The sequence below is a fragment of the Macaca mulatta genome, chromosome 14 (genome assembly GCF_049350105.2).
Source record: "Macaca mulatta isolate MMU2019108-1 chromosome 14, T2T-MMU8v2.0, whole genome shotgun sequence".
NCBI classification, from domain to species: Eukaryota; Metazoa; Chordata; class Mammalia; order Primates; family Cercopithecidae; genus Macaca; species Macaca mulatta.
This window is the reverse complement of record NC_133419.1, coordinates 47858897-47883075: the sequence shown is the minus strand read 5'-3', so window position 1 is coordinate 47883075 and position 24179 is coordinate 47858897. Positions and strand designations below refer to the sequence as shown.

The window sequence follows — 24179 nt, the reverse complement described above, 5'->3', positions numbered from 1 at the left end:
AACAGAAACTGACATTTTGGGGGTTTCTCAACAAAATGGTGGGTCCTCCTTAAATAAGGAGCCTCCAGTCAGCTTTTGGTGCCTCACTCTTTTTTTTTTTTTTTTTAGGAAGTGATGCATAATTTATATACAGTAAATTACACAGATCCTAAGTATACCGTGTGTTAGGCTTTGACAAATTGATACCTGCTTATAACCCACACTCCTGTGAAGATATAGAACATTTCTGTCACTCAGAAAATTCCCTAATGTTGGTGCCCTATATATTCCCTAATGTAGAATATATAATGTTTATCTATTCTAGATACAAGACTTTTGTCAGTCCTTTCCAGCCAGTTCCGCCCCCACCAGCATTGCTCTGCTTCACATCAGCATAGACAGGTTCTGCCTGTTCTAGAACTTCATGTAAATAGAATCATACACTATATACCCATTTGGGCCTGGCTTCTTTTCCTTAACTCTTGAGGTTGATCTACATTGTTGCATCTATCAGTACTGTGTTCCTTTTTCTATTCCAGTAGAATTCCATTATATGGATGCACAATTATTTATCTGCAAAGGCTTTATATATAATAAAATGTACCTATTTTTAGTGTATGGTTTGATGAATTTTGACATCTAGGTATATATCATCACAATTAAGATATATAACATTTCTATCACCAACAAAGTTTCCCTCATACTCCTTTGTAGTCAATCCTACCCCTGTTAGTGCTAGGCAGACACTGGCTTTTTGTCACATACAGTAGTTATTTCTGTTCTAGAACTTTATGTAAAAAGATCCACATATATACAAACACACACACATACACACTCACAAACTTTTTTGGATCTGGATTCTTTAGCTCAGCAATAAAATTTTCAAGATTCAAAAAAGAAAACAATTATTTATCTGCTCAAACATTGATGGACATCTGGATTGTTTTCAGTTTGGGACTATTTTGACTAAGGTTGCTATTTATTTCCTTTGGATGAACATTTCAGGGTGGAAATGCTGGGTCCTAGGATAGATTCATATTTATATAAGAAACTGTCAAGCTGTTTTTCAAAGTGATTGGACAATTTTACACTTCCAGTGTGAGAATCTGACTGTTCCACATCCTCTTCCAGTGTTTGAGAATCTGACTGTTCCACATCCTCTTCCAGTGTTTGAGAATCTGGCTGTTCCACATCCTCTTCCAGTGTATGAGAATCTGACTGTTCCACATCCTCTTCCAGTGTTTGCGAATCCGGCTGTTCCACATCCTCTTCCAGTGTGTGAGAATCTGGCTGTTCCACATCCTCACTAACACTTGGTGTTTTCAGTCTTCTCCATTTTTGTTATTTCAGCAAGTACATGGTCCTACCTCATTATGGCTTTGATTTGTATTTCCCTAATGACTATGAGTACTTTTTCATATGCTTATTGGCCATTTGTGTATCTTTCTTTGTGAAGTGTCTGTTCTGGTCTTTTGTCCATTTTTTAATTTGGTCTTTTTCATTTGATTGAGTTGTAAAAATTTTTTATATATTTTAGATACAAGTCCTTTGTCAGGCATATGTATTGCAAATGTTTTTTCCCAGTGTGAGTCTGCCTATTTATTTACTTAACATGCCTTGAAGTATCTAAAAACTCCTGATGAGAAGTTTTTAATTTGGATAATGTCTAATTTTTTTCTTTTAAAAATCTCCTTCATTTCTGATGATGTCTAATTTATCATTTTTTTCTTTATAGTTAGTCCTCAAGGTTGCAAAGATATTCTCCTATGTTTTCTTCTAGGAGTTTTACAGTTAAATGTGATGGATTAAATCATTAATTTATTATTATTATTATTTTTACAGACAAGGTCTTGCTCTGCTGCTCAGGCAGGAGTGCAGTGGTGCCATCGCAGCTCACAGCAGCCTTGAACTCCTTAGCTCAAGCGATTCTCCTGCCCCAGCCTCCTGACTAGCTAGGACTACAGGTGTGCACCACTATACCTGGCTAATTTTTTAAATTTTTTGTAGAGATGGAGGTTTTGCTGTGTTGTCCAGGCTGGTCTCAAACTCCTGACCTCAAGAAATCCTCCCAAAATGCTAAGATTACAGGTGGGAACCACTGCAACTGGCCAGTTTTACAATTTTAGCTTTTACATTTAAGCCTATGACCTATTTAAAATTATTATATTTTACACATGTTGCAAAATGGGGTCAAGGTCTATTTTATTTTATTTTTTGATGGACATCCAGTGGTTGTAGCCCCATTTTTTAAAAAAGACTTTCATCTCCCCATGTAATTGCTTTGGCATTTTTGTGAAAAATTAATTGGCTGTATACACGTGGGTCTATTTCAGAACTATTTTCTGTTCAATTGATCTATTTGTCTGTCTTTATGCCAATATCCACTCTCTTGATTTATGAAGCTTTATAGTAAGCCTGGAAATCAGGAAGTGAGAGTTCTTCAACTTTTTACTTTTCTTTCAAAAAGTTGTTTAGGTCTTTGCATTTCCAAGTAAATTTAGGATCACCTTATCAATTTCTACCAAAAAAAAAAAAAAAAGCGCCTGAGATTTTGAATGAAACTGTGTTGAATTTATAGATCAATTTGGGGAGAATTGGCATCTTAGCACCAGTAAGTACTCCAAACCACAAATATGGTATTATTTTCTTGTTTATTGGTCTTCATTAACTTCTCTCAGCAATATCTCATAGTTTTCATGTAAAGGTTTACACATTTTTCATTGAAGTTTTCATAGGTATTTGCTGTTTTTGTTGATGTTATAAACTGTATTATTTTATTAATTTTCCATTTTTTAATTGCCACAATATAGAAATACGGTCGATTTGCACATATTGAACTTGTATTCTGCAATCTTGCTAAATTCATTTATGAGTTCTAGTGGCTTTTCTTGGGCAGATTCTTTAGGATTTCAGTAAGTGATCGTGTCATCTGTGAATAAACAGTTTTACTTCTTTGTTTTAAATTTTTACAGCTCATATGTTTCTTGCCTTATCGTGCTGTATTGGACTTACAATACACTTTTGAATAGAAGTGATGGAAGTAAAAATCATTGCCTTTGTCTTGTTTTGGGTAAAGCAGTCAGTCTTCTACCGTTAATTCTAACATTTGCTGTAGTTTTTTTTTTGCAAATGATCTTTATCAGATTAGGGAAGTTTCTTTTTATTTCTATTATGCTGCAATTTTTTTAAAAAATAATAAATGGGTGCTGAATTGTCAATTGATTTTTTATTTATTTTTTATTTTTTTCTGAGACAGAGTCTCACTCTGTCGCCCAGACTGGAGCACAGTGCTGTGATCTTGGCTCACTGCAACCTCCAGGTCCAAGTGACTTTTATGCCTAAACCTCCAGGGTAGCTGAGATTACAGGCATGGGCCATCACATCTGGCTAATTTTTGTATTTTTAGTAGAGAAGGGGGTTCACCATGTTGGCCAGGATGGTCTTGAACTCCTGGCCTCAAATAATTCTCCCACCTTGGCCTCCCAAAGTGTTGGGATTATAAGCATGAGCTACCTCACCAAGCCTGTCAATTGATTTTATTTATTGGAATATCATAGGATATTTTCCCTTTATTTTATAAATGTGGCAAATTACATTGGTTGATTTTTAAAGTCTTAAACCAGTCTTACATTCCTGGAATAAACCCCAGTTGTGACTGATGTGTTATTTAATATTCTATGGTCTGTGGTTTTCCATACTTGCAATGTTTTTGTCTGATTTTGTTATCAGATTAACGCTGGTCTTAGAAAATGAGTTGGGAAGTATGCTTTCCTTTTCAGTTTTTGGAAGAGTTTGTTTAAAACTTGTATTTATTTCTTCCTTAAATGCCTGGTGGAATTTACCAGTCTTGGAAGATTTTTAACTTCAAACTGAATTTCTTTCAAGGTATTGGGCTAATTCAGTTTACCTGTTCCTTCTTGGCTGAATATTTATAGTTTGCGTCTTTTAAGGAATTTGTCCATCCCATCTAAGTTGTCAAATTTATTCACTTAACATTGTACATAATATTTTCTTATTTTCCCTTTACTATCTGTAGAGTCTGTAGCATTGTCTCCTGTTTGTTCTAGATATTGGTAATTTGAGTATTCCTGTCCCTCTTTTTATCATTCAGTTTACACAGGAGTTTGTCAATTTTATTGGTCTTTTCAAATAACCAGCATCTGGTTTCATTGATTTGTCTCTATTGTTCTGTTTTCTATTTCACTAATTTCTACTCTTATCTTCATTTATTTTACTACTTACTTTGGATTTAGTTTGCTCTTGCATTTCTAATTTAGAACTTTGATTTTAATCCCTTCCATTGTATATCCTGACCTGGACGTTCTGGCCACTTCAGAAGCCCTGAACCCCATTTTCTGTCTGCTCTTCTCAGTGAGACATCGTGCTGTGCTTGGATTCCATCATCCTGTACTGTAGTCCAGAAAGTGCCTCCAGGCAGAAAATCTGGATACAGGAGCAACTAACAAGGGACTCCTTTCAGTATAATGCCTATAGCACCCTTTCTTTTTACCTCCTTAACCCATGTGCTTGTATTCTTTTGAAAAATAAAATAGGAAGGTTAAGTAACTTGTTTCAGGTAGATCCTGGATTTGAATGAAAAATTATTTATTGTCAAAGTTTGTGTTCTTAGCCCTGCCCCAGGCTGTATCCTGTTGATGCCTGGATCTAGCATGATGCTGTGGCCTGAGAGCTTTAATAAATGCCCTGAGGCACCCTTGGCTCCGGCCTGGGAGTGGTCAGATTTCATGGAAACCAGACTAGAAGATGGCAGTGCTGCAGCTTTGGGGCCTGTGATCTGAGAGCTCCATGAACAACCTGGGTAGGAGGGTCAGCACCCATATCCATGGCCTGTTCATTAGTATACAACTAGTGCCTAAGGATCAGCTGGCATCCACTTGGCCACTAGGGCTATGGCTGGTAGAGATAAACCTCGCTTCTTGATGGATGACAGAGACTTTCAGGCTGGACCTAGTCCGTTACTGGTTTTTCCAATTACTGAGGTCCCTCTGAACCTCATTGGGCAGCAGCAGGATGGGCAGTGAATACACAGTCAGTCTCTTCTAGGGTAAATGCTGGAAGCCACCTCCGAGCATCCAGGTTGAGGCAGGGTCCTCCACAGATGGCAGCTATGGGCAGGGAGCTCTCCTGACCGCCTGCTTACTGTGTCCCTACAGTCTGCTCAGACACGGGGATGCATGTTTCCTGCCAGAGGAGTGCCCCTGCACTTGGAAGGGAAAGGAGTATTTCCCTGGGGACCAGGTGATGTCTCCTTGCCATACCTGGTAAGTGAGGGTCCCAAGCAGGCTTTGCTTTTTTGCTGGGAGGGGGCATGGATATGGGTGCATGATCAAGAGTATAGTCTAGCATTCCCCTTTCGTTATGTTTGTATTCATGTTGTGTGTTTGTGTGTTGTGTGTGGTATAGGGGTTTGTGTACACATAGGAGTATATGCATACAAAGGAATATTTTTGTTTTTACATAAATATGTTTGCTCAGTCATGTATGTGAATGTGTATACATGCATATTTGTAACCATGACAATTTGTTCGCATATTTATATGAACATATGAGTGTGAGTGCAAATCCAAAATGCATATGTGCATATGTGAACATGCATGTGCATGGATGTATATAAAAAGACGGGCATTCACAAACTCAATATGTCAGTGAATATATACAATTAGAAATTTGTATATGTAGACAGGTGTGTTTATATATACTTTTGTGCATATGGAGGCATTTAAAAATGTGTGCACATGTATGTGAAAAGTGTGGCTATATGTGTAAAATGGCTATACGTATTTGTATTCACATGTAAGTGTAAATATCTATGTAAGTGTGCATTGTGTTTGCTTGTGAATAGATACATTCTTGTGTATGAAAGTATGTGTGAGGGTATTTGTTTAGTAATGTAAGTATGTGTATGTGGGATTGTGTGCACCTGGATTGGATTCTATGGAAACAGACTCGGGGCTGGTTCTGCAGGGCCTGTTCTGGGACACACAGCGGTGGGTAGGCAGTAGATAGACTCAGCTTTCTGATAGAGAGAATGCTGGGGGAGGGGATGAGAAATTATAAATGTGCCCTGATGCTGGAGAGTAAAACCAGTCACTGTTCCAATTTCGAGAACCAGCTAGGGGTGGCCTGAGGTGAGCAGGAAGCCCCTGGCACTGGAACTCCAGGGCCCAGCAGAGAAGCTCAGAGAGGTTCTATCTCAGAGACCCATCTGGGTAGCTGGAGCATGGCCCCCAGTCCCTGTCCCGTGCTGGGATTGAAACCACCCTGTTCCTCTGGCCTAGAGGAAGGCCATAGTGTTTCTTTCTGTGTTAGAAGCAGGGTCACGGTCAAGCCCATCTGCTCCAAGACTGGTTTCCTCAGATACATCAGAGTGCACTTGTAGGGTCGGAGCCCTGGCTGTCTGACCCCAGAAGTCCCTGGGTATAATGTTAAGACACAGACCTCTGCACAGGCTGTGTGCTCGTTTTTTTTTTCTTGGGATTTTGTGACTGTGGTGAGCCAGAGCAGACCAGGTATGCCAGGCACATCAGGTGAGAGACTGGGGATGGCTGGCCTGGATTTGCCCAGGGGTGCTCAGGCCCTGAGATGGATTCGCTTCCATCACTTCACTAGACTCCAGACACTGTAGCAGCACCCTCACCCTCAGGCAGGGGATAGCTGAGTTACGTTGAATCCTCTCCTGTGAGTGCATTGTGCTCATAAATCAGAACCAAGGCAGAGGTGGTGAGGAGTCTGGAGCCAAGGCCGAAGAGCTGGGATTATTTAGAATTTGGAACCCTGACTCGAAGAGGCATATGCCTTCATAGGAGAGGCTGACTGGCCATAGGATGGGTGTCCTCTCTTCCATGGAAAACTAGGAGATAGACGGGCAAGTTTTTACTTTTTAACTCAGTTGTAAAAGTTCTACCTCCTAATACACGGACAAACCTCGACATTTGCTCTCGAAGGACCTGCCACTGTGGCCCAGATTCCAGCTGCTCTCCCATGGGGAGGTGGGTGCTGGAGATGTGTTGCGCTGGTGTGACTTGAGCATTTGCTGTGATCTCTTTACCAGGAGGGAGCCCGGCTGCCCATCTCTTCCCAGCTCTGCGTTCCATGTCGCCATGGTCTGCAGCATGGTCAGCCACAGTGGGAGTATTTCCAGCATTTATGCATTTATGGCTGAGTCGTAGGTCATGTAGGTAGGTGAATGACAGGATGGATACACATACTCAGGAAGCCGCATGGACTCAGTGCATGACTGAGTGTGTCTATGGCACGTGATTGGAGAAAGCCTACCCCTCATTGTTGCTGTCAGACACGGAGCCCAGGGTCATGCCCCTTTACTTCCAAATATTTTGGCACTGAGCTCTGTGACTCTTGCCAACTCTACTCCTTCCTTACTTCTTGGAGATTTTGGTATCCATTTAGAGGTGCTTCTAGTATCTTCCGACATCTCAGATTCTTCATCCTCTCTTGCAAAGATCTTTCTCCATCCTAGTGGAGTGAGGGGTCATCTTGTAGATGTTGCCATTCCCAACAACTCACCCAGCCCATATCCCAGTGAGTCTCACCTCACCTTCTGTCTTTCTACTCCACTCCCTCTCTGACTCCCTCAATCCTGCAACCCCACAGGGATTTCTCATCCATGGTCCCTACCACCTCTCTGCTGCCTCTCACCCCCTCAATGTCTCCCCTTCCCTTTTACCTCAACCTGTGGTCCGGAACCATATTACTTCCTTGAATGCAGCCCCACTTCTCTTCCTCCTCCTGCTTTGCCCTACTTGTTTGGCAAAACCACAACCCTGGTGACATCCACACCTTTACTTCCTTTGTACCTGCATCCATGCAGCTGAATGTGACTGGAGGGATGCGCAAAACCCCACTGCCAGCTCTCATTTTAAATTGATGGGCTCAGAAGGGTGGAAAAGGCCCTTAAAGCTGATGGGCTCTCGGACTGTATTTCCTGGGTCTCCTTTGCTCTTTCATCCCGCTAGATAACTATTCCACTCCTTCTCTTCTCTCCTTAAAGCCCTGACACCTCCTTCCCTCTCATTCTCAGCTGATGATCCTGCTTCCTATTTCCCTGAGAAAATTAAAGCCATGAGAAGAGAACTTTCCAAGCTCTATACCCAAGTATTTTGCCTGTACAACAGATGAACTAAGTGTCCGTGTTCCTATCTAAAGCCAATTTCTTCCCTTGTCCTCTGGGTCCTAGCTCCTCACTTGCCCACCCAAGGGCATCACTGCAGCATCTCTCCCTCTTTTCTCCCATATAAGCAATTTACATTCTCTACTGGCTCATCCCTATTGCATAAAAATATATTGTTTGAAAAAATTCCAACCTCCTAGAAACTGCTCCATTTCTCTGCTCGCCTTTTATTGCAAAACTCCCTGAACACTTTTTCTATACTTGCTGCTTCAACTTCCTGTTCTCCCATTCCCCTTTAAGCCCTTTCAGTCAGGCATTTTCTCCATCATTCCATCGAAACTATTCCTACTAAGGTCACCAGTAACTTCCATATTGCCATATCCAGTTTTCTTTTCTCAGTCCTCACCTTCCTAGACCCGTGGGCAACATTTGACACAGTTGATCACTTGTCCATTATTCCCTCCTTCTTGATACTTTCATTCGTGTGGCTTTTGGGACACTACCTCCTCTTGCTTTTTCTCTGACCTCTCTTCCTGTTCCTTCTCGGCTTCCTTCATTGGTTCTTCCTCTTCTCCAACATCTTGATATTGGAGCAACCCAAGGGAACTCTCCTCCTCTGTATTTATACTCACTCTCTTAGTGAACTCACCCAATCTCATGGCTACAAGGCCCATCCATAGGCAGAGGACTACCAGATTTCTACCTGTAGTCCAATCCATGCTTCTCAACTCTAGGTTCACACATCCAACTGCCTACCTGACATCACCATATGTATGTCTAATGGAGGTCTCAACTTAACATATCCAGAACAGCACATCTGATCTTCCCCTTCAAACCTGCTTCTCCCTCAGCCTCCCCTATCTGAGTTGATGAAGACTTCGTTCTTCTAGTTGCTCAGGCCAAAAAAAGCTGGAGTCAACCTCGTGTCTTGTCTCTCACTACCTATATCCAACCTGTCCACAAATCCCTTTGGTTTTACCTTCATAATACACCCAGAATCTGACAACTTCTCAGTCTCTCCACTGCTGTTACCCTACTCCAGGCTGCCATCATCTCTTCCCTGATGTGCTGCAGTAGCCACTCAACTGGTCTTTCTGCTTCCCCTTGACCCCCTTGAGCTTAGGCTCAGTACGGTAGCCAGAGTGGAACATAAATCACATAGTGTCATTCCCATGATCAAGTCTTCCAATGCCCACCCCCTGCTCCCATTCCTAGCAGGAGCTAACCTTCCTATAGTGGCCCTATTGGACCCATGTCACCTGACCCTCCATTGCCCCTCTGAATTCCTCTTCTACTCTCTTGCCCGTACACTCTCCATTTTAGCCATGTTGTCTCCCAAGTGTTCCCCAGAGCCTTTGGAGAGGCTGTATCCTTTGTTTGGAACAACCTTCTTCCAGATGCCCATGAAACTAACTCTGTCACCTCCTTTACATCTCTACTCACATGTGCCCCAACCACCCTATTTAAAATTGTAACCCACTCCACCCACATTCCCAGTGACCTGTATCCTGCTCTCGCATAACACTCATTGCCTTCTAATGCACTATAGTACATACTCGCACTGCCTTATTACTTTTTATTTAGTGTATCTCTTCTTCCTCTAGAATAAACATTCCCAGAGGCAGACGGTTTTCTTTTTTTGCTGTTTTATTCATTGATGTATCACAAAATTTTGGAATAATGCCTGGGATATGGTAGGCACCTAATATTTGTTGAATGAATTGGTAAGTGAATGAACGGAGTGGTAAAGGGAATATGGACTTTGGAGTTAAATAGATCTGGGTTAAATATCAGGTCCATTACTTATTGGCTGTGTCTTGTAACCTCTCTGAGCCCTGGTGTCTCCTGCATGAAATCACAATCTTGCCCTTGAGACTCCTGTTATAGGTTGGTGTTTGTTGACCCCTTTGCCAAGGGAGACAGTGCGCGTGCATTCGATAGGCCATGGCTCTGTCATGAGTATTCAGGTATGGGGTGGGTGTGCTCTACGAGCTGGTCTGGGCCTGTGTGTTTCAGTGTGTGCCAGCGGGGCTCATTCCAGTGCACCCTCCACCCTTGCGCCTCCACCTGCACTGCCTATGGCGACCGGCATTACCGCACATTTGATGGGCTCCCGTTTGACTTCGTGGGGGCATGCAAAGTGCACCTGGTCAAGGTGAGTTCCCAGATGTTTCTGCCCAGCTGGCTCCATGCAGACCTGTCAGGGCACCGTGGTGCTCTGGACTCCAGTCCGATGCAGAATTGGGTGGTTGGGAATCTAAGCCCTGAGTTGGGGCTGTCTAGAGACTAGAAGAAGTGCTGAGATGCAAGCTCAAGGCTGGATGGAGTTCACCAGTCCCGAGGTACCACACTGCCGGTCTGCTCACTGTTATAATCTTGCTGTATTGGGTCCCAGTGCTTTTTTCTGTCTATAATAGCAAGAGCCAATGCTTTTTGAGCTTTTATTATATACCTAGGGGTCTATTGGGCCATATTTTGTGGATTATTTCACTTAAATATCACAGGAGCTCTGCAAGGTAAAGTTTATGGATCCCATGGTATAGATGTAACAATTCAGGCTAAGGGAAGTCAGGTAACTTGCCCAAGGTCCCCCATCAGTCAGTGGTAGAGCTGGGGTCAAGTTTGACCAAGAAATCTGACTGGAGAGTTGGTGTGCTTAAAGGAGTCACAGGTTATAATTTTCAGCTCACCTGGAGGAAGAAAACTGGTGATGTTGGGGGCACAGTGAAGGCAGGATCCCTACCCCAGGAGGAAGGGGCACTGCCATGGTGGAGGAGTGTCACAGACACACCCAGGGGACCTTGGTTTTGCTAATAGCCTATCTCATCTTATAAGAGTGACATCAATAATAAAAATAACATATAATAATAACAATGCCAAAACCTTTTATGGAAGGAATCCTATCTACAGGGCAGGCACTGTACTGGGGTCTTTCACATAACTGCAGTAAATCCCCACGAGATAAAGATTATTGACCTCATTTTATTTAAAAAGTTCTAAAGGTTACTGCAGTGTATATTAAAAACAAATATTCCCCTTCCCATTTCTTCTGTTCCTGTCTCCTGTTGAATAACCACTCCAGTCGGGGATGAATCCTGCAAGACCATTTTTCTGTGAGACATGGACACACACACACACGCGCACACACACACACACACAGTTTGTTTAGTTTATGTGAATAGGATTCTACAATGTGCTTTTTTCACTTAATAGGATACCTTGGACTTGATTTCATATAGTTTGTACACACTTTTTTCTTTTGAACAGCTGTGTAGAATTCTACAGAATACCGCCCTCTAGTTTGTTTTATTTTTTCCCCATCGATGGACATTTAGGTTGTCTCCAATATTTAAATGCTGCAGTGAATACCTGTGTGGATGTATCCCCAGGTTCTTGGCAGTGGAATTGCTGTATAAAAAGCTATGTACATTTAAAATATTCGATGCCAGCAAATTCCCCTTCAAAAAGCTTACACTAGCATCAAGGATGTATGTGAGACAGTGCCTCTTCCCCATACCCTATCAACACAATCATCCCTATTGTATATTTGTTAATACATAAATTCGTCAGATATTTTGGGGAGTCACTACATGTTAAGCACTACACTAGGCATCCAAAACCAGAACAGCTTCAGAGAACAGAAGTTGCCCAAAGTCACACAGCTCAGCAAACACAAAGTAGAAGTAGATTGAAAGCCGCTCCGGAGTGCGTGTTCCTCCACCTCTGTACCTCTCGGCAGGATCTCTTTTCTCCCTTGTTTTATTGGACTCGCTTATTCTCTCCTCAGAGCATGTCAGATGTCAGCTTCTCTGTGATTGTAGAGAATGTGAACTGCTACAGCTCCGGCATGATCTGCAGGAAATTTATTTCTATCAACGTTGGGAGCTCACTCATTGTCTTTGATGATGACTCTGGAAATCCTGTAAGGCCCAGTGCCTGTGAAGGTTGTGTAGACAATTTACAGGTTACCAGGGGTTGGGGCAGAAGAGGGCTGAGGACTGGCTTCCTTACCACAGCAGTTTCTCTTGGAGAGCCACTGAGTTAGGAGCCCAGACTGAATTCCTCTTGGCCAGGGTCGGGAACACAGAGGCCAATGGCAGGGTATGAGGGAGGCAGAGGCATTGGTGAGGTCCTGGCTGCAGGCATAGCTGACCTGGGCACTGGGAGGCACTTGGGCTCAGGAGTGACCATCTCTGTCCCTCTAGAGTCCAGAGAGCTTCCTGGATGACAAGCAGGAGGTCCACACATGGCGAGTGGGATTTTTCACACTGGTGCATTTCCCACGGGAACACATCACCCTCTTGTGGGACCAGAGAACCACAGTGCACATCCAGGCTGGGCCTCAGTGGCAGGTACTTACATGAACAGTGACCCTCTGCTCCTGCTTGGGGCTGAGCCAAGCCCTGGGTGTCCTTGGGTGAGCTGTACCCTCTCTGAGGAGCCAAGAAGAGCATGCCTCTGTTCTCTCCTCCACCCTGCTCTGGGCCCCTTCTCCTCTGACATTGCTCCATCCCTCTTCAAACTGTGACCTCAGCAGTGACTTCTAGGTCCATGATAGACTCCTGGGCTCATGGGGATCCCTCTGCCTGTGGCTCACCCCTGGCATGCCTGCAACTGACCATGGTGTCCTCTCTCTTTTCAGGGCCAGCTGGCAGGCCTCTGTGGGAACTTTGACTTAAAAACCATCAATGAGATGAGGACCCCGGAGAACCTAGAGCTAACTAACCCCCAGGAGTTTGGCAGCAGTTGGGTTGCAGTTGAGGTAAAGCCTCTCCTCCAGGCTGGCTTATGCCCCTCACTCAGATGGGCACTGCCAGCACTGAACCTGGCCCCAGGTCAGGGAAGAGGGATGCTGGTGTGAGGTTTCTCCTGCAATATTCTCTCAGCCTCTGACTGCATCCCTAACCCTAGACTCTGTCCTATGGCCCAAAGATCATGCATCATCTTGTCTCACAAATCCAGCTGCCCACCCTACCCTGGACCAAGCCCTGGCAGGGTGGTGGAAGGTTGAGCAGGTGATAAAGTCTGTCCCAGGAGAGATGGTCACTCATCATGATGCCCCCCGGTGCCTGGAACTAGGTCTGACACAGAGAAGAGACCAAGAGAGACTGAGGAGGGTTGAGGCAATCAGGGAAGTCTTCCTGAAGGAGATGAGACTGGTGCTGGCACTTAAAGTTTGGGCCATGCTTAAATAGATGAATATATCAGAGATAAGATCTCTGAGAGGAAGGGCAACACTAGCATAGATAGAAATGAGGGGGTCTGCCCCAAGGGACAATCTGAGAGATGTCCAACTGAGGCTGTCAATCTGTGAGCTGTGGGGGAAACAGCTCTGAGTTGAGAGCAGGAGACCTGGGTTCTTGTTGGGTCATCTATTGACTTTCTGGGTGACCTTGAGTACATCCCATCTCTGCAATCCTCTGCAAAGAGAGGGGACTGGGCCAAGAGAGAGCTGATGAATAGATTTCACTTCATGTGACAACTCTGATTGGTCAAAAGAGGCTGCTTGGGAGCTATATTGAGAAACATCCAAGATCTGTGTCAAGCTCAGCTGGAAGGAGGACTGTGATCGATTATTTATGTCTGCCATGAGAGCAGCAGGGGAGAGTGGTGATGTGAGTGTTATATATTTGCCTTTCCTAGACTTAGTGATCTTAATGCCCTGCTGGGAAGTACACGGAGATGAGCTTATGTAGACTGGGGTAGGGGGAGCAGTTGGGCATGTCCTGGAGCTCAACTGTTCCAGGTGGGACAGGGCTGTTTTCACAGACTCTGAAATCCTGAGGTGGGACAAGGCTGTTCCCACAGCCTCTGAAAAGTGCACCCTAACACACCCCCATTTTAGAGAAGCTCAGTGGGTGACTAACCCTTATTGTCCCCACACCCCCATACACATCATATTTCTCTCTTGCTAATCCTATTCGGCATACCATGGGGTTCTCTAGTGAAAATGTAGTCTAAGGAAAGAGATTCAGCAGACATCGGACACATCTGTATTAGTTATCTACTGCTATGTAACAATTTTATGAGACCTAGTGGCATTAAACAACACTCATGTATTATTTCAGTTTCTGTGGGCCAGGAAGTTAGGACACGGCCTGACTTGGTTCCCTGCTTAGTGTCTCACAAGGCTGCAATCAAGGTGTCAGTCAGGGCTGGGCTCTCATCTGGAGGCTCCACTGGGGAAGGAACTGCATCCTCACCTGCTCACATGGTTGTTGATTACATTCAGCTCCTTGCAACTGTAGGACTAAAGGTTCCATTATTTTGGGGCCAGCTTTTGGCCAGAGACCACCCTCAGCAACAAGAGACCACTGACACTTCCATCCATGTGGGGTCCCCCAGCATGGCTGCTTGCTTCCTCACAGCCAGCAAGGGAGAGACTCCAGCAAGATGGGCTCTGGGATCTCATGTTGGGAATTGTGTGATCACATACACATGGCCATGTCCATCCCATCACCTGAGCCATATTCTGTTGGTTTGAGGCAAGGCATAGGTCCCTTCTACACTCAAGGGAAGGGGATTTTACAAGAACATGAATATCAGGAGGCAAGGATCATGGCGGCCACCCTAAAATCTATGTGTCATGTCAGGCAACAGGCATTTGGCAAATAGGGAGGTCAACAGCCCTGCCTTTGCCCCTCAGTGCCCAGACACCCTCGATCCTCGGGATACATGTGTCCTGAATCCTCTCCGAGAACCATTTGCCAAGAAGGAGTGCAGCATCCTGCTCAGTGAGGTGTTTGAGATCTGCCACCCTGTGGTGAGTGGACCCCAGCCTCGGCTCCTCCCGAGCACCCCCTCCACCTTCCTGGGATCCCTTCAGCTCTCAGACTCCCCCATGTCTCAGAGGAGACAGCTCAAATCTCCAGAGAAGATCTGCCTCTGCTGTTCCACTGCCTCCAGTCGGCTCAGATGAGTCCGTCATATTTCCCCAGATGACCAGGCACAGACAACCAGGCAAACAGAGCTTGTGCCCTTTTCAAGCTCATCTTGATCTGGCCCTTCCTCCTTATCATGAAGTTCTTCTAAATGGTGGACCCAAAGCCCTCATGCTGAGGCACCACCTATTGCCTGTTCTGCTTCGGTGCATGCAGAGGAGGCTGGGGCTCAGCATTGCATGGCACCCTGCAAGCCTTGAAGGCTGCCGTCAGATTGGCCTTGGCTGTCTCTGGCCCTGGCTAGGCAGTTCAGGCTCTACCCCTGTTCAGCCACTCTCGGCTCCTGGATCAAACAGGCCAGACTCAGGAGAGAAGAGAGCTTAGTTCTCAAAAGTGGGCATCTGCCTGGACCATGGAGTTCTCGTTTCCTTGTACTTCTCCCTTCACATCTCATGAGACAGGACAACTCACCCTGTCCTGTGGTCCCTTCATGTTGGTGCTGGTAGCCATCAGCTGACAAGCTGCGGATCTGACATTTGGGATCTGTCCTTTGACCTCTGACTTCTGACCTTCTCCAGGTTGATGTCACTTGGTTTTACTCAAACTGCCTGACGGACACATGTGGCTGCAGCCAGGGTGGTGACTGTGAGTGCTTCTGTGCCAGCGTCTCTGCTTATGCCCACCAGTGTTGCCAGCACGGGGTGGCTGTTGACTGGCGAACCCCCCGCCTCTGCCGTGAGTGTCCCAGACAATCACCCGAGGGACAGAGTGTCCCCTGTGGGCATACCTTAGGGGTACTGGCAGTCTGTCTAGCATTTACTGAGTACTTAGAATGTACCAAGCACCAACTGCTTTGGGCATGTTATTCATTGAATTCTTACAACTACCCTTTGAAACAGGGCTATGTATTTCCTATTTTAGTTGAAGAAACAGCTTAGAGAGAGAGATCAAGTAACCTGCTGAAGGTTAGTGGTGGAGCCAAGGTTCATCCCTAGAGAGTCCAATGCGAACCCGTGCTCATAGCCACTTTGTTAGAAGAGTCAGGAGCCTAGACCCAGAGCTACCACTTGTAAGCTGTGTGACTTCAAACAAGTCACCCAACCTCTCTGGGGCTCAATTTTCTCGTCTGAGAAACAGGAATAGGCCTGCCCCCAGGTTGACTCTGAGGACCAAATGGGGTGATGAATATAGAAGTCCTTTGTCAGCTGAGATTCGCAGGTCCCATCAGAGGCAGCACAGATGATCAGTTTATTCAGAGCAATGGTGGTCTGCAAATGCTTTTCATTGCATACCCCATCAAGTAAAATCATTTTGTGCACATACATATGCATACATAGATATGCATCCATAGATATACTCTTCATGTAAAATACGTAGACATATTTAAAAATTAATATTTAAAAGGTGAAAGAAAACATAAAGAAGGCTAAATTCTTCATTTCTTATTTTTTATTTATTCGCGCACACCAAAGGATTTTCCTGGTGCAAGCACCGCGCCTTGCGGTGTGATGGCCATTACACAGCCTTGTTCTCTGGGGTCAGACTGATTGAGTTCAGACCCAGCTCCACCGAGTTGGCCTGGGAGTCTCTTCACCTGTAATAGAGGGGTGAAGATAGCTGCATCTACCTTGTAGGGTGCTGTGAGGTTTAAACAAGGCATTGTGTGTACAGCACTTGGCACAGTGACCTATGCTAATGCGGAGGTTGTCATTTTTTCATGGACACCTGGGTACTGACATGTCCTGAGCCCTGACGCCTGCAGGCAAGATGCCAAAGGAAGAAGGTGGAGCAGAAGCACACTTGCTGAGGGTCCACTGCGTGCCAGGCCTTGTGCCTATGTGCATTACTTCATTTAATATTCAAGACTAGGGGGAGGTGATTGAGGTGCTTACCTGGGGTACAAGGTTTGAGGGGGCACCAAAAATGCAGTAATCAAGAGAAATAATATTTTGATGTAATATTTCTGTAAAATAAAAATTGCTGCAAAAATACTGTGGTGAACAAACTTTCAAAGGCTCAATAGTATTAATGTTTCCTTTGGTCTCAGTCTCTACTCTGGCTCAGTGGGAGACTCAGTGGGAGACTGTTAATGATCTTGTCTTTATTTTTAAATTTTGATATTTTATTTATCATGTGGTTTTTTTGCATTAATTTTGATGTCTTAAAATATTGCATTAAAATAGTATTTATCTTGATTACTGAGATTTTTGGTAGCCCGTTAAATTTCACATCCAAGATGAGCACTTTGCCTTACTCTGGTCCAGGCCCTGGCAGATCTATGGGGCAGATGCCAGTAGCCATCCCACCTTAGAGGAGGGCACTAAATTTCACTGACGTTAAGTGACTTGGTTCAGTATGCACAGTTGATGAGTGAGGGACGTGGGATTTGAACTCAGGTCTAACTCTAGAGAGCTGGCTTTTTAATGACTCTTGTTGGCTACCACTCCTTGACTGGGTACACCCTGGAAACCAGAAACTTGGCAATTTTCTAATTTTCTGGTTCAGCCTTCTGAGTCTGCAGATGGAGGGAGAGGCAGGCACATGCCCGCAGCCACACGGCGGGCCTGTCTCCTGACTCTACGTGCTCTTTCTGGAGGGTGACCCCAGATGCATTGACCTTGTGGTCTGGGGTGTGGAGTGAGTCGGTGGCTCTCTTCAGACCATGCCTACGTGTGAAGCATGCTGCTCCTAAGCTTTATCCCAGGTCTATCTGCCTGACTCTTCATGGCTTTGCTGCTGGCTTTAGGGGTCTCCCGCAAGGTCCTGGGCACTCCCCAGTGGACTGAGCATCTGCAGCTGAGGGGCCGGGGAACAGGGTGTGGTGCTGGAGATGACCACTAGAGGGCGCGCTGAGCCCACGCTTGCAGGAGCTTCTTACAGCTTGGCTGGTGGAAGCGCCTCTGCAGTGCAAGCGGCTTGAAGAAGCCGGTGATGCTGGCGGCTCCTGGTCCCCTTCCCACCCAAGGCTCTTGGAAGACCAACCTCCGTCTTGTGCTTGCATCCCTCTGGGGGCCTTCTGCAACATTTCTGATTAAAACTCCCACCCCTTGGTTCTAATCCTGCTCTTTGGCACCACACAAAATACACCTGCTTCTTTCCAACATTCATTCATTTGTTCATTTACCTGACACATCGCTGAGGTGCCTACTGTGGGCCAGTCTTTGAGCCTCATGCTGTCGGCCCAGAGAGGAGCCATTCTATTTACTTCACTTAAGACATTTGCATCCATGACCATCCCCAAATCTTGACATGTGGGAGGCAGGCCAGGCCCAGCACTTGGGGAAGAAGGGAGGCTGGGATGCTGGGGGCCTTGGCTCTGTCTGTCTGTTCCAGGCTCTGGGCTGGCTCTCAGGACGTCCCTGTTCTCTCTCTTTCAGCGTATGACTGTGACTTCTTTAACAAAGGTAAGACCCTCCTCCCCACGCAGAGTCTAAGGGGCCCAGGCACTGCCAGCCCTGTCCTGATGCCACACAGCATCAGCCATCCCAAGGCGCTGCTGGCCCTGGAAGAGCCCTGACCCGCGCTGGGAGGGCCCCCATCATGCAGAGAGAGCCCTGACAGTGCAGGGCCCAGGGGTATCCTGCACCTCTGTCCTCAGCAGTTCCTGCAGCCCCTGTCCCGGGCCCAGGCAGGCCGGCTCCCAGGGACTGTGCTCGGCAGGGCAGCCCCACCAGGAAGGAAAAACCCCATTCCCACCAACTCGCCAGCTCCTCCACCTTCATAATCTAGCTCATCAGAGCCACAGAACATCACCTTGGGTTCCCCGAAGATTTGCTTTTGGCAAAAGCAGACACAAACTGCCCTTTCTGAGTATGAGTGGAACAAAACATGTGGCCCGACATATTCATCTTCAAACTCAACCAAGGTCGCAGGATTCCGGCAGACGCTCTGACATTTAGATTAACGAGGGTGCAAACACAGGTCATAACCAAAGACCCAGGGGAGGTTAATGTCCAGTTTAGAGCCAATTCATCAATTTAATCACCAGGATTGGGTAGGTGGGATAGAGAAGGGCTGCCCAGGAGTAGTTTTTAGCACTGAACTTCATCCAGTTGGGCCAGGGTCAGACCTTGGCAGAGTGAAATGCTCATCTGGTCCTCCGTGCTGTTCGCCTTTGACTTCCACTCCCCGACCCTCCTCCAGGGACTGTGCTGCCAGGAGCAGGCCTATGTGGGCAGAGGCCCAGGGCTTTGTCCTCAGTTGCCTGCATTATGAGATTTTGGCTTGAGCGTGGTGGGTGAAGTGGAAGAGAGAGACTGGAGACAGGATACCATCTGGGGACCTGTGAGATGAGGCCCAGACCAGGGTGTAGCATGAGCATCCACAGGACTGCAGTTCTGCCAAAATACTAGTGCCCAGGGGCTCTTGATGGCCCCAGAACTTCAACTGGTAAAGGGATGAGCCTGCAATGGGGGATCTGTGGTCCCTGGGAGAGACAGGATCTGTCTGACATCAGGCAAGACATTTCAGCAAGATGAAGCTGCTCCGTTTTCTCTCTTCCGTGGCATTTTGGGTGGCAGTAACTGGCAAAGGACAAGCTGTTTCTAGCATCTTCCACCTACCCACCCACCCACTCACCCATCCTTGCTCCGTTCTTCTACTAGCATTTGGTCTGGTCCTGGCCCGCTGGGTGCTGGGAAGTCAGTGGTCCCTGAGTCCTGCCACAGCGGTGTGCGGAGCGGGCTCACGCCGCCTCTCTAGCACCCATTGTGTTCCTAACTCCTCATTCAGTTGGTAGTTTCCAGTTGACCCCTCGTGGGAGTGTTTACGCCATCGAAATCCGAAAACCTACAAACCACTTTTTTTTGTTTGTTTGTTTGAGAGCTCGTTGTTAGCCATTTGCCAGCACAGCACTGCTTGTCTAGTGGGGGTGACAGATGTGGACCTCCCATCCAGATCCTCATCCGAAGAGCTGTAACTAGTATGTGCCATACTCTAAGAGCTGGTGGGACACAGAGGAGGAGGGACAACATTTGCCGTGTGGCAGGAGAGGGTGCAGGGAGAGCGTCACAAGGAGGTGACATTTGAGCTGGGCCGCAGAGGTTGAGTAGGCGTTTGCCAGGCACAAAACGGGGAGGACTACTCTGAGTGGGTGGAACGGTGTGATGAGATGTGAGCTGGGAAATAACACCACTGCTCCTTCCAGAAAGAGCAAGAGAAGTTCAGCATGGCAGGAGCCAGGGCGTGGGGGGAGTGGGGAGGTGGGCAGGGGCTGAGAGCTAAAGGGCTTCTGAATTCAAGCTGGGCTCTTTAGATTGTGTCCTGAGGGCCATGGAGAGTCACTGGTGCACCCCAGCAGGGGGCATGGCTGGGAGGGCAGCTCAGCAGCCGTAGGGAGGAGGCATTGGAGAGCGGGGACACAGCAGAGGCAGGAAGATCCCTACAAGGTGATTGTCCAGGAAGCCCATGTTCTGTGCCAACCTATACTGACAACCACAGGAATGATAAAGACTCAAAAGTGATACGTGTTTGAAATAATTAGATAAACACTAACATGTTTATCGTCCCTCAGGCCTGGGGTGGGCAGAAACCTGGTCTGCTGTCTTCTTCCCGAGGGCACCTTGAATAGAGCAGTGGCTGTAATGGTGAAGTTTCAGGCAGTGGGAAGGCTGTGGAGAGACACTGGGGGCCCAGGTGCTCCCTGTGGGTGGCCTTCTTCCCTGGCTCTCTGTGAAGTGATTCAGGCACTGTGCAGTGGGTCAGTTCCTTTCAGGGGCTGGCAGCCTGGGAATCCTGTCCCTTCCTTCTCAGGGTCATCAAGGTCCCTGAGCTCTGGGATGAAGGACGCCATCAAGAGTTCCTCCTTGGTAGCTTGCTCTCCCACCCCACTGCTGCCAAGGGGTGGGGCAGGAGGTATGGGAGGTGGGCAGGCAGGGGGGCCAGGCTGCTCACGGGGCCTCTTCTCTCCAGTGCTAGGTAAGGGCCCCTATCAGCTCTCCAGCTTGGCAGCCGGTGGTGCCCTGGTGGCCATGAAGGCGGTGGGCGAAGACATAGTTCTAGTGAGGACAAAGGATGTGGCGCCAGGGGACATTGTGAGCTTCCTGCTGACAGCTGCTCTGTACAAGGCCAAGGCCCACGGTAAGGCCCACCTCAGTCCCACTCCAGCTCTTCTGGGAGGGAGGAGGGTGCTGGAGGAGGGGTGAGTGCTGAGGCCCTAAATATCTGTAGTGGCAGGGGAAATGGGGGCTCTGACAAGTGCCCCTCTCCCAGTTGAGATGTTTCTTCTAGGTCAGCTTCTTCTCTGCAGACACTCTCCATCTGCTCCCCTAACCTCCAGGGCAGCCAAGGCCCAGGTGTGCCTCTATACCTTGCTGTATGCAATAGCTGTTCCAGAAAAGCCAAGCAGCAGCTGTCCCTCCTCATGCTCCTCCTCCTCCTTCCTCCTTCCGCTCTCACCCTCCCCCCATCTCTCCCTTCTTCCCTCCTCTCTTCCCTTTCTCTCTCAATGTCTCTTCTTGCCTCTCTCCCTTTCACTGAACCCTAATCCCATGCCAAGCACAGAGCCGGGTACTGGGAAATCAGGGATACAAGAGACACAGTCCCTGCGCATCAGAAGCCCACAGTCCCATCAGGGAGACAGACATGCCCAAAGGCAGTCACAGCACCTGTGAGAACACTGGGGAGGGGCCCCCAACTCAGTCTTAGAGTCAGGAGAGGCTTCTTAAAATACAGGGTGTTCCCCTGAGAGCAAGAAGGAGTCTGGAAGGGAAACTTCTTCCTTACTTAGTAAGCTAAGCTCAGGAGTTGGGACTTTATCCTGAGGGCAATGGGGAGCCATGGAAGGGCTTTGAGGAGGGGAGGGGACATCCTGGCTCCTGCCCAGCCCCAGGCATGGCCAACATCCCTAGCTGTAGGTGATGTTCATGGCGGTGTGAGCCTGGGGGAGGTAGGTGGTACCTGGCAGAATCATGTAGCTGCATAAGAAAGCCTGGGAGTGAGGAATCAGGGACTGGGCCACAGGAGAGCCAGAAGCACCACCCCCAAAGACAGCACTTCCTCCCTACACATTTCTGATCCCCAGATCCGTGCGTTCCTGCCTGACAAAGGTGTCACCACCTTCCAGATGTGGCAGGCCATCTGCTTAGTGAGGCTTTTCTGTTCTCCATCCAGTATGTTAGTCTAGTAGGTTATGTGTAGTCCAGAGGGGGTGTTGCCTTTCCACTAGGTTTATGGGCATGCTAAGCAGGTCCCTGGAGTCACCTGGCTTTAGAGGATGTCACTGGGGGCAGGATCCCAGAGGCACTCCAGTCCAGGCTCCATCTCAGAGTCAGGCGTGGGTCTCATGGGCCCAGTGGGGACCCAAGCTCCTCCCTCTCCCATCCCATACTGCTTCTCCTGGGCTGTACCCAGGGTCCTGGGCAGCCAAGAAAGGTGCCTTCCAGGTGGGACCTAGGGTGGCTGCATGGAGGAGGTGTCCCTTAAAGGATGGAAAGATGGTTATGCGAAGAAGTGGAGAGCAGGAAATGTCACGGAGGGGAGGACTCAGCAGTCACCGAGGCCCAGGCTTCCCACTCTGGGGAGTCACCACCACAGCCTGACAGAGGTCCCTGCGGTGCTAGTGTTACCTGAAGATTTTTTTGGGGGGGAGGTTACTTATTTATTAATAATCATATGTTGCCCTTCTGTAGGACTTCTCATGTATCGGCACTGTTCTAAGTGCTTCATGTGTAGCAACTCATTTAATCCTCATGACAATCTTAGGAGGTAGGGACTATTATTTTCCCAATCTACAGATGAGGGAGCTGAGGCCCGGAGAGGTTAGGTGATTTACCTAGGGCGCAGTGCTTGTTAGTGACAGGTGCCAGCCGTTTGGCTCCAGAGTCTTTCATTCAAACTCCTCTGCCATACTGCCTTCCAAACCGAGGCATTAAAGAAGAAATACAGAGGATGGCAGGCGAAGTCAATCGAATATTTACAGTACAGCCCCGGACTCTGCACCTCAAGGTCTCTGCCCTGTTAGGAGGACAGCAGGGAAAACAGTGGAGAAGCCTTGATCCAGGTCAACCCTGTCTTCATGAAGGAGGAAGCCAAGGCCCAGGGAGGAGAAGTGACTTGCCTGAGGTCACGCATCCCGTAGAGCAGGCTGGGGCTAGCACTCAGTGCCCTACCACGCTGGGCTGCCCATGCCGGCGCCTGCATCCCATGGGTGGGGCTGGCCCTGTGGCGGTGAAGATGCTGGGCTCTGGCCTCGGCCTGCCTGCGTCCAGCCCTGCCTCCCTCATCCACTGTCAGTGTGACTCTGGGCCTCTCTTCCCTCCTCTGTAAAGTGGGAATAGTAATATCACCACCTTTTAACCTCTCACAGCAATGTATTCTCTCCCCACCCCACAGCTGCCAGGATGGCAAGCTCCATGAGGGCAAGAATTTTCATCATTTTGCTCCCTGTTGTGGCCTCAGTGCCTAGAACATGGCCTGGCCCACAGCAGGTACTCAGTAAATATTTGCTGCTGAATGAGGGAATTTTTCACTTCACAGGGTTCTCGTAGGAATTTTATAACCTGCAGGCAAATGGCTTGCTTAGCACAGTGCCTGGCACGTAGTAAGTCATGTGTAAACAGCAGCTGTGATTATTAACATGAATAATGAAGCCTGTCTCCGTTACCTGCCATCTTCTCGCAGCTGCCCAGGGAGGTGTAACAGGGACACTGTCGTCCCTCCTGGGGACACAGGGGACACATGGGAGGGGCTGAAGATGCACCCGCCCAGCACCATGCTGTGCCAGGTGCTTCACACACACCTCATTGATGATCCCTCCAACAGCCCAGGCATGAATGTGCTTGCCCACATCACAGCCAGGGTGGTAAGCTGGAATTCCGGCCCCGTGCTCACCCCCTGCGCCTGCTTGTGGATTTGGGACTTGAGGAGACCCATAAGGCCCTGTGCAGGGGAAACTGCCCACTGGGCATCAAGCCGCATGCCCTAGAACTGGGCAGTTATGGAGACCGGAGAGGGAGGACAGAGACGAGCTTTGGGTCTCTAGGCAAGCTCTCTCTGGGACTCTCTCCCTATCTGTGGGTTGGACGAAGGGCTGCCAATGCTGGCCCTCTGGGATCCTGTGAGAAGCAAGACCAAGCCAGGGACCCTATAGCCTGACAAATCACCAACCCCCAGCCTGCCCCACATGTCCAATACAATGCAACCATCAGGGCAGCTGCCTCTGTTGTATTCGC

General features: G+C 47.6%; 1 protein-coding gene across 10 annotated transcripts in view; it reads left to right on the top strand.

Moving 5' to 3' along the window:
- OTOG (otogelin) overlaps nucleotides 1–24179 on the top strand; it is a 104560-nt gene that overhangs the window by 37600 nt on the left and 42781 nt on the right. For all 10 annotated transcript variants that reach the window (XM_077963156.1, XM_077963151.1, XM_077963153.1 and 7 more), the window contains 9 exons: nucleotides 5154–5261; nucleotides 10145–10283; nucleotides 11916–12050; nucleotides 12334–12480; nucleotides 12771–12890; nucleotides 14775–14891; nucleotides 15588–15744; nucleotides 18387–18413; nucleotides 20920–21087. In XM_077963156.1, coding sequence (XP_077819282.1) covers nucleotides 5154–5261; nucleotides 10145–10283; nucleotides 11916–12050; nucleotides 12334–12480; nucleotides 12771–12890; nucleotides 14775–14891; nucleotides 15588–15744; nucleotides 18387–18413; nucleotides 20920–21087 — 1118 coding nt within the window. The remainder of the gene's footprint in view (nucleotides 1–5153; nucleotides 5262–10144; nucleotides 10284–11915; nucleotides 12051–12333; nucleotides 12481–12770; nucleotides 12891–14774; nucleotides 14892–15587; nucleotides 15745–18386; nucleotides 18414–20919; nucleotides 21088–24179) is intronic.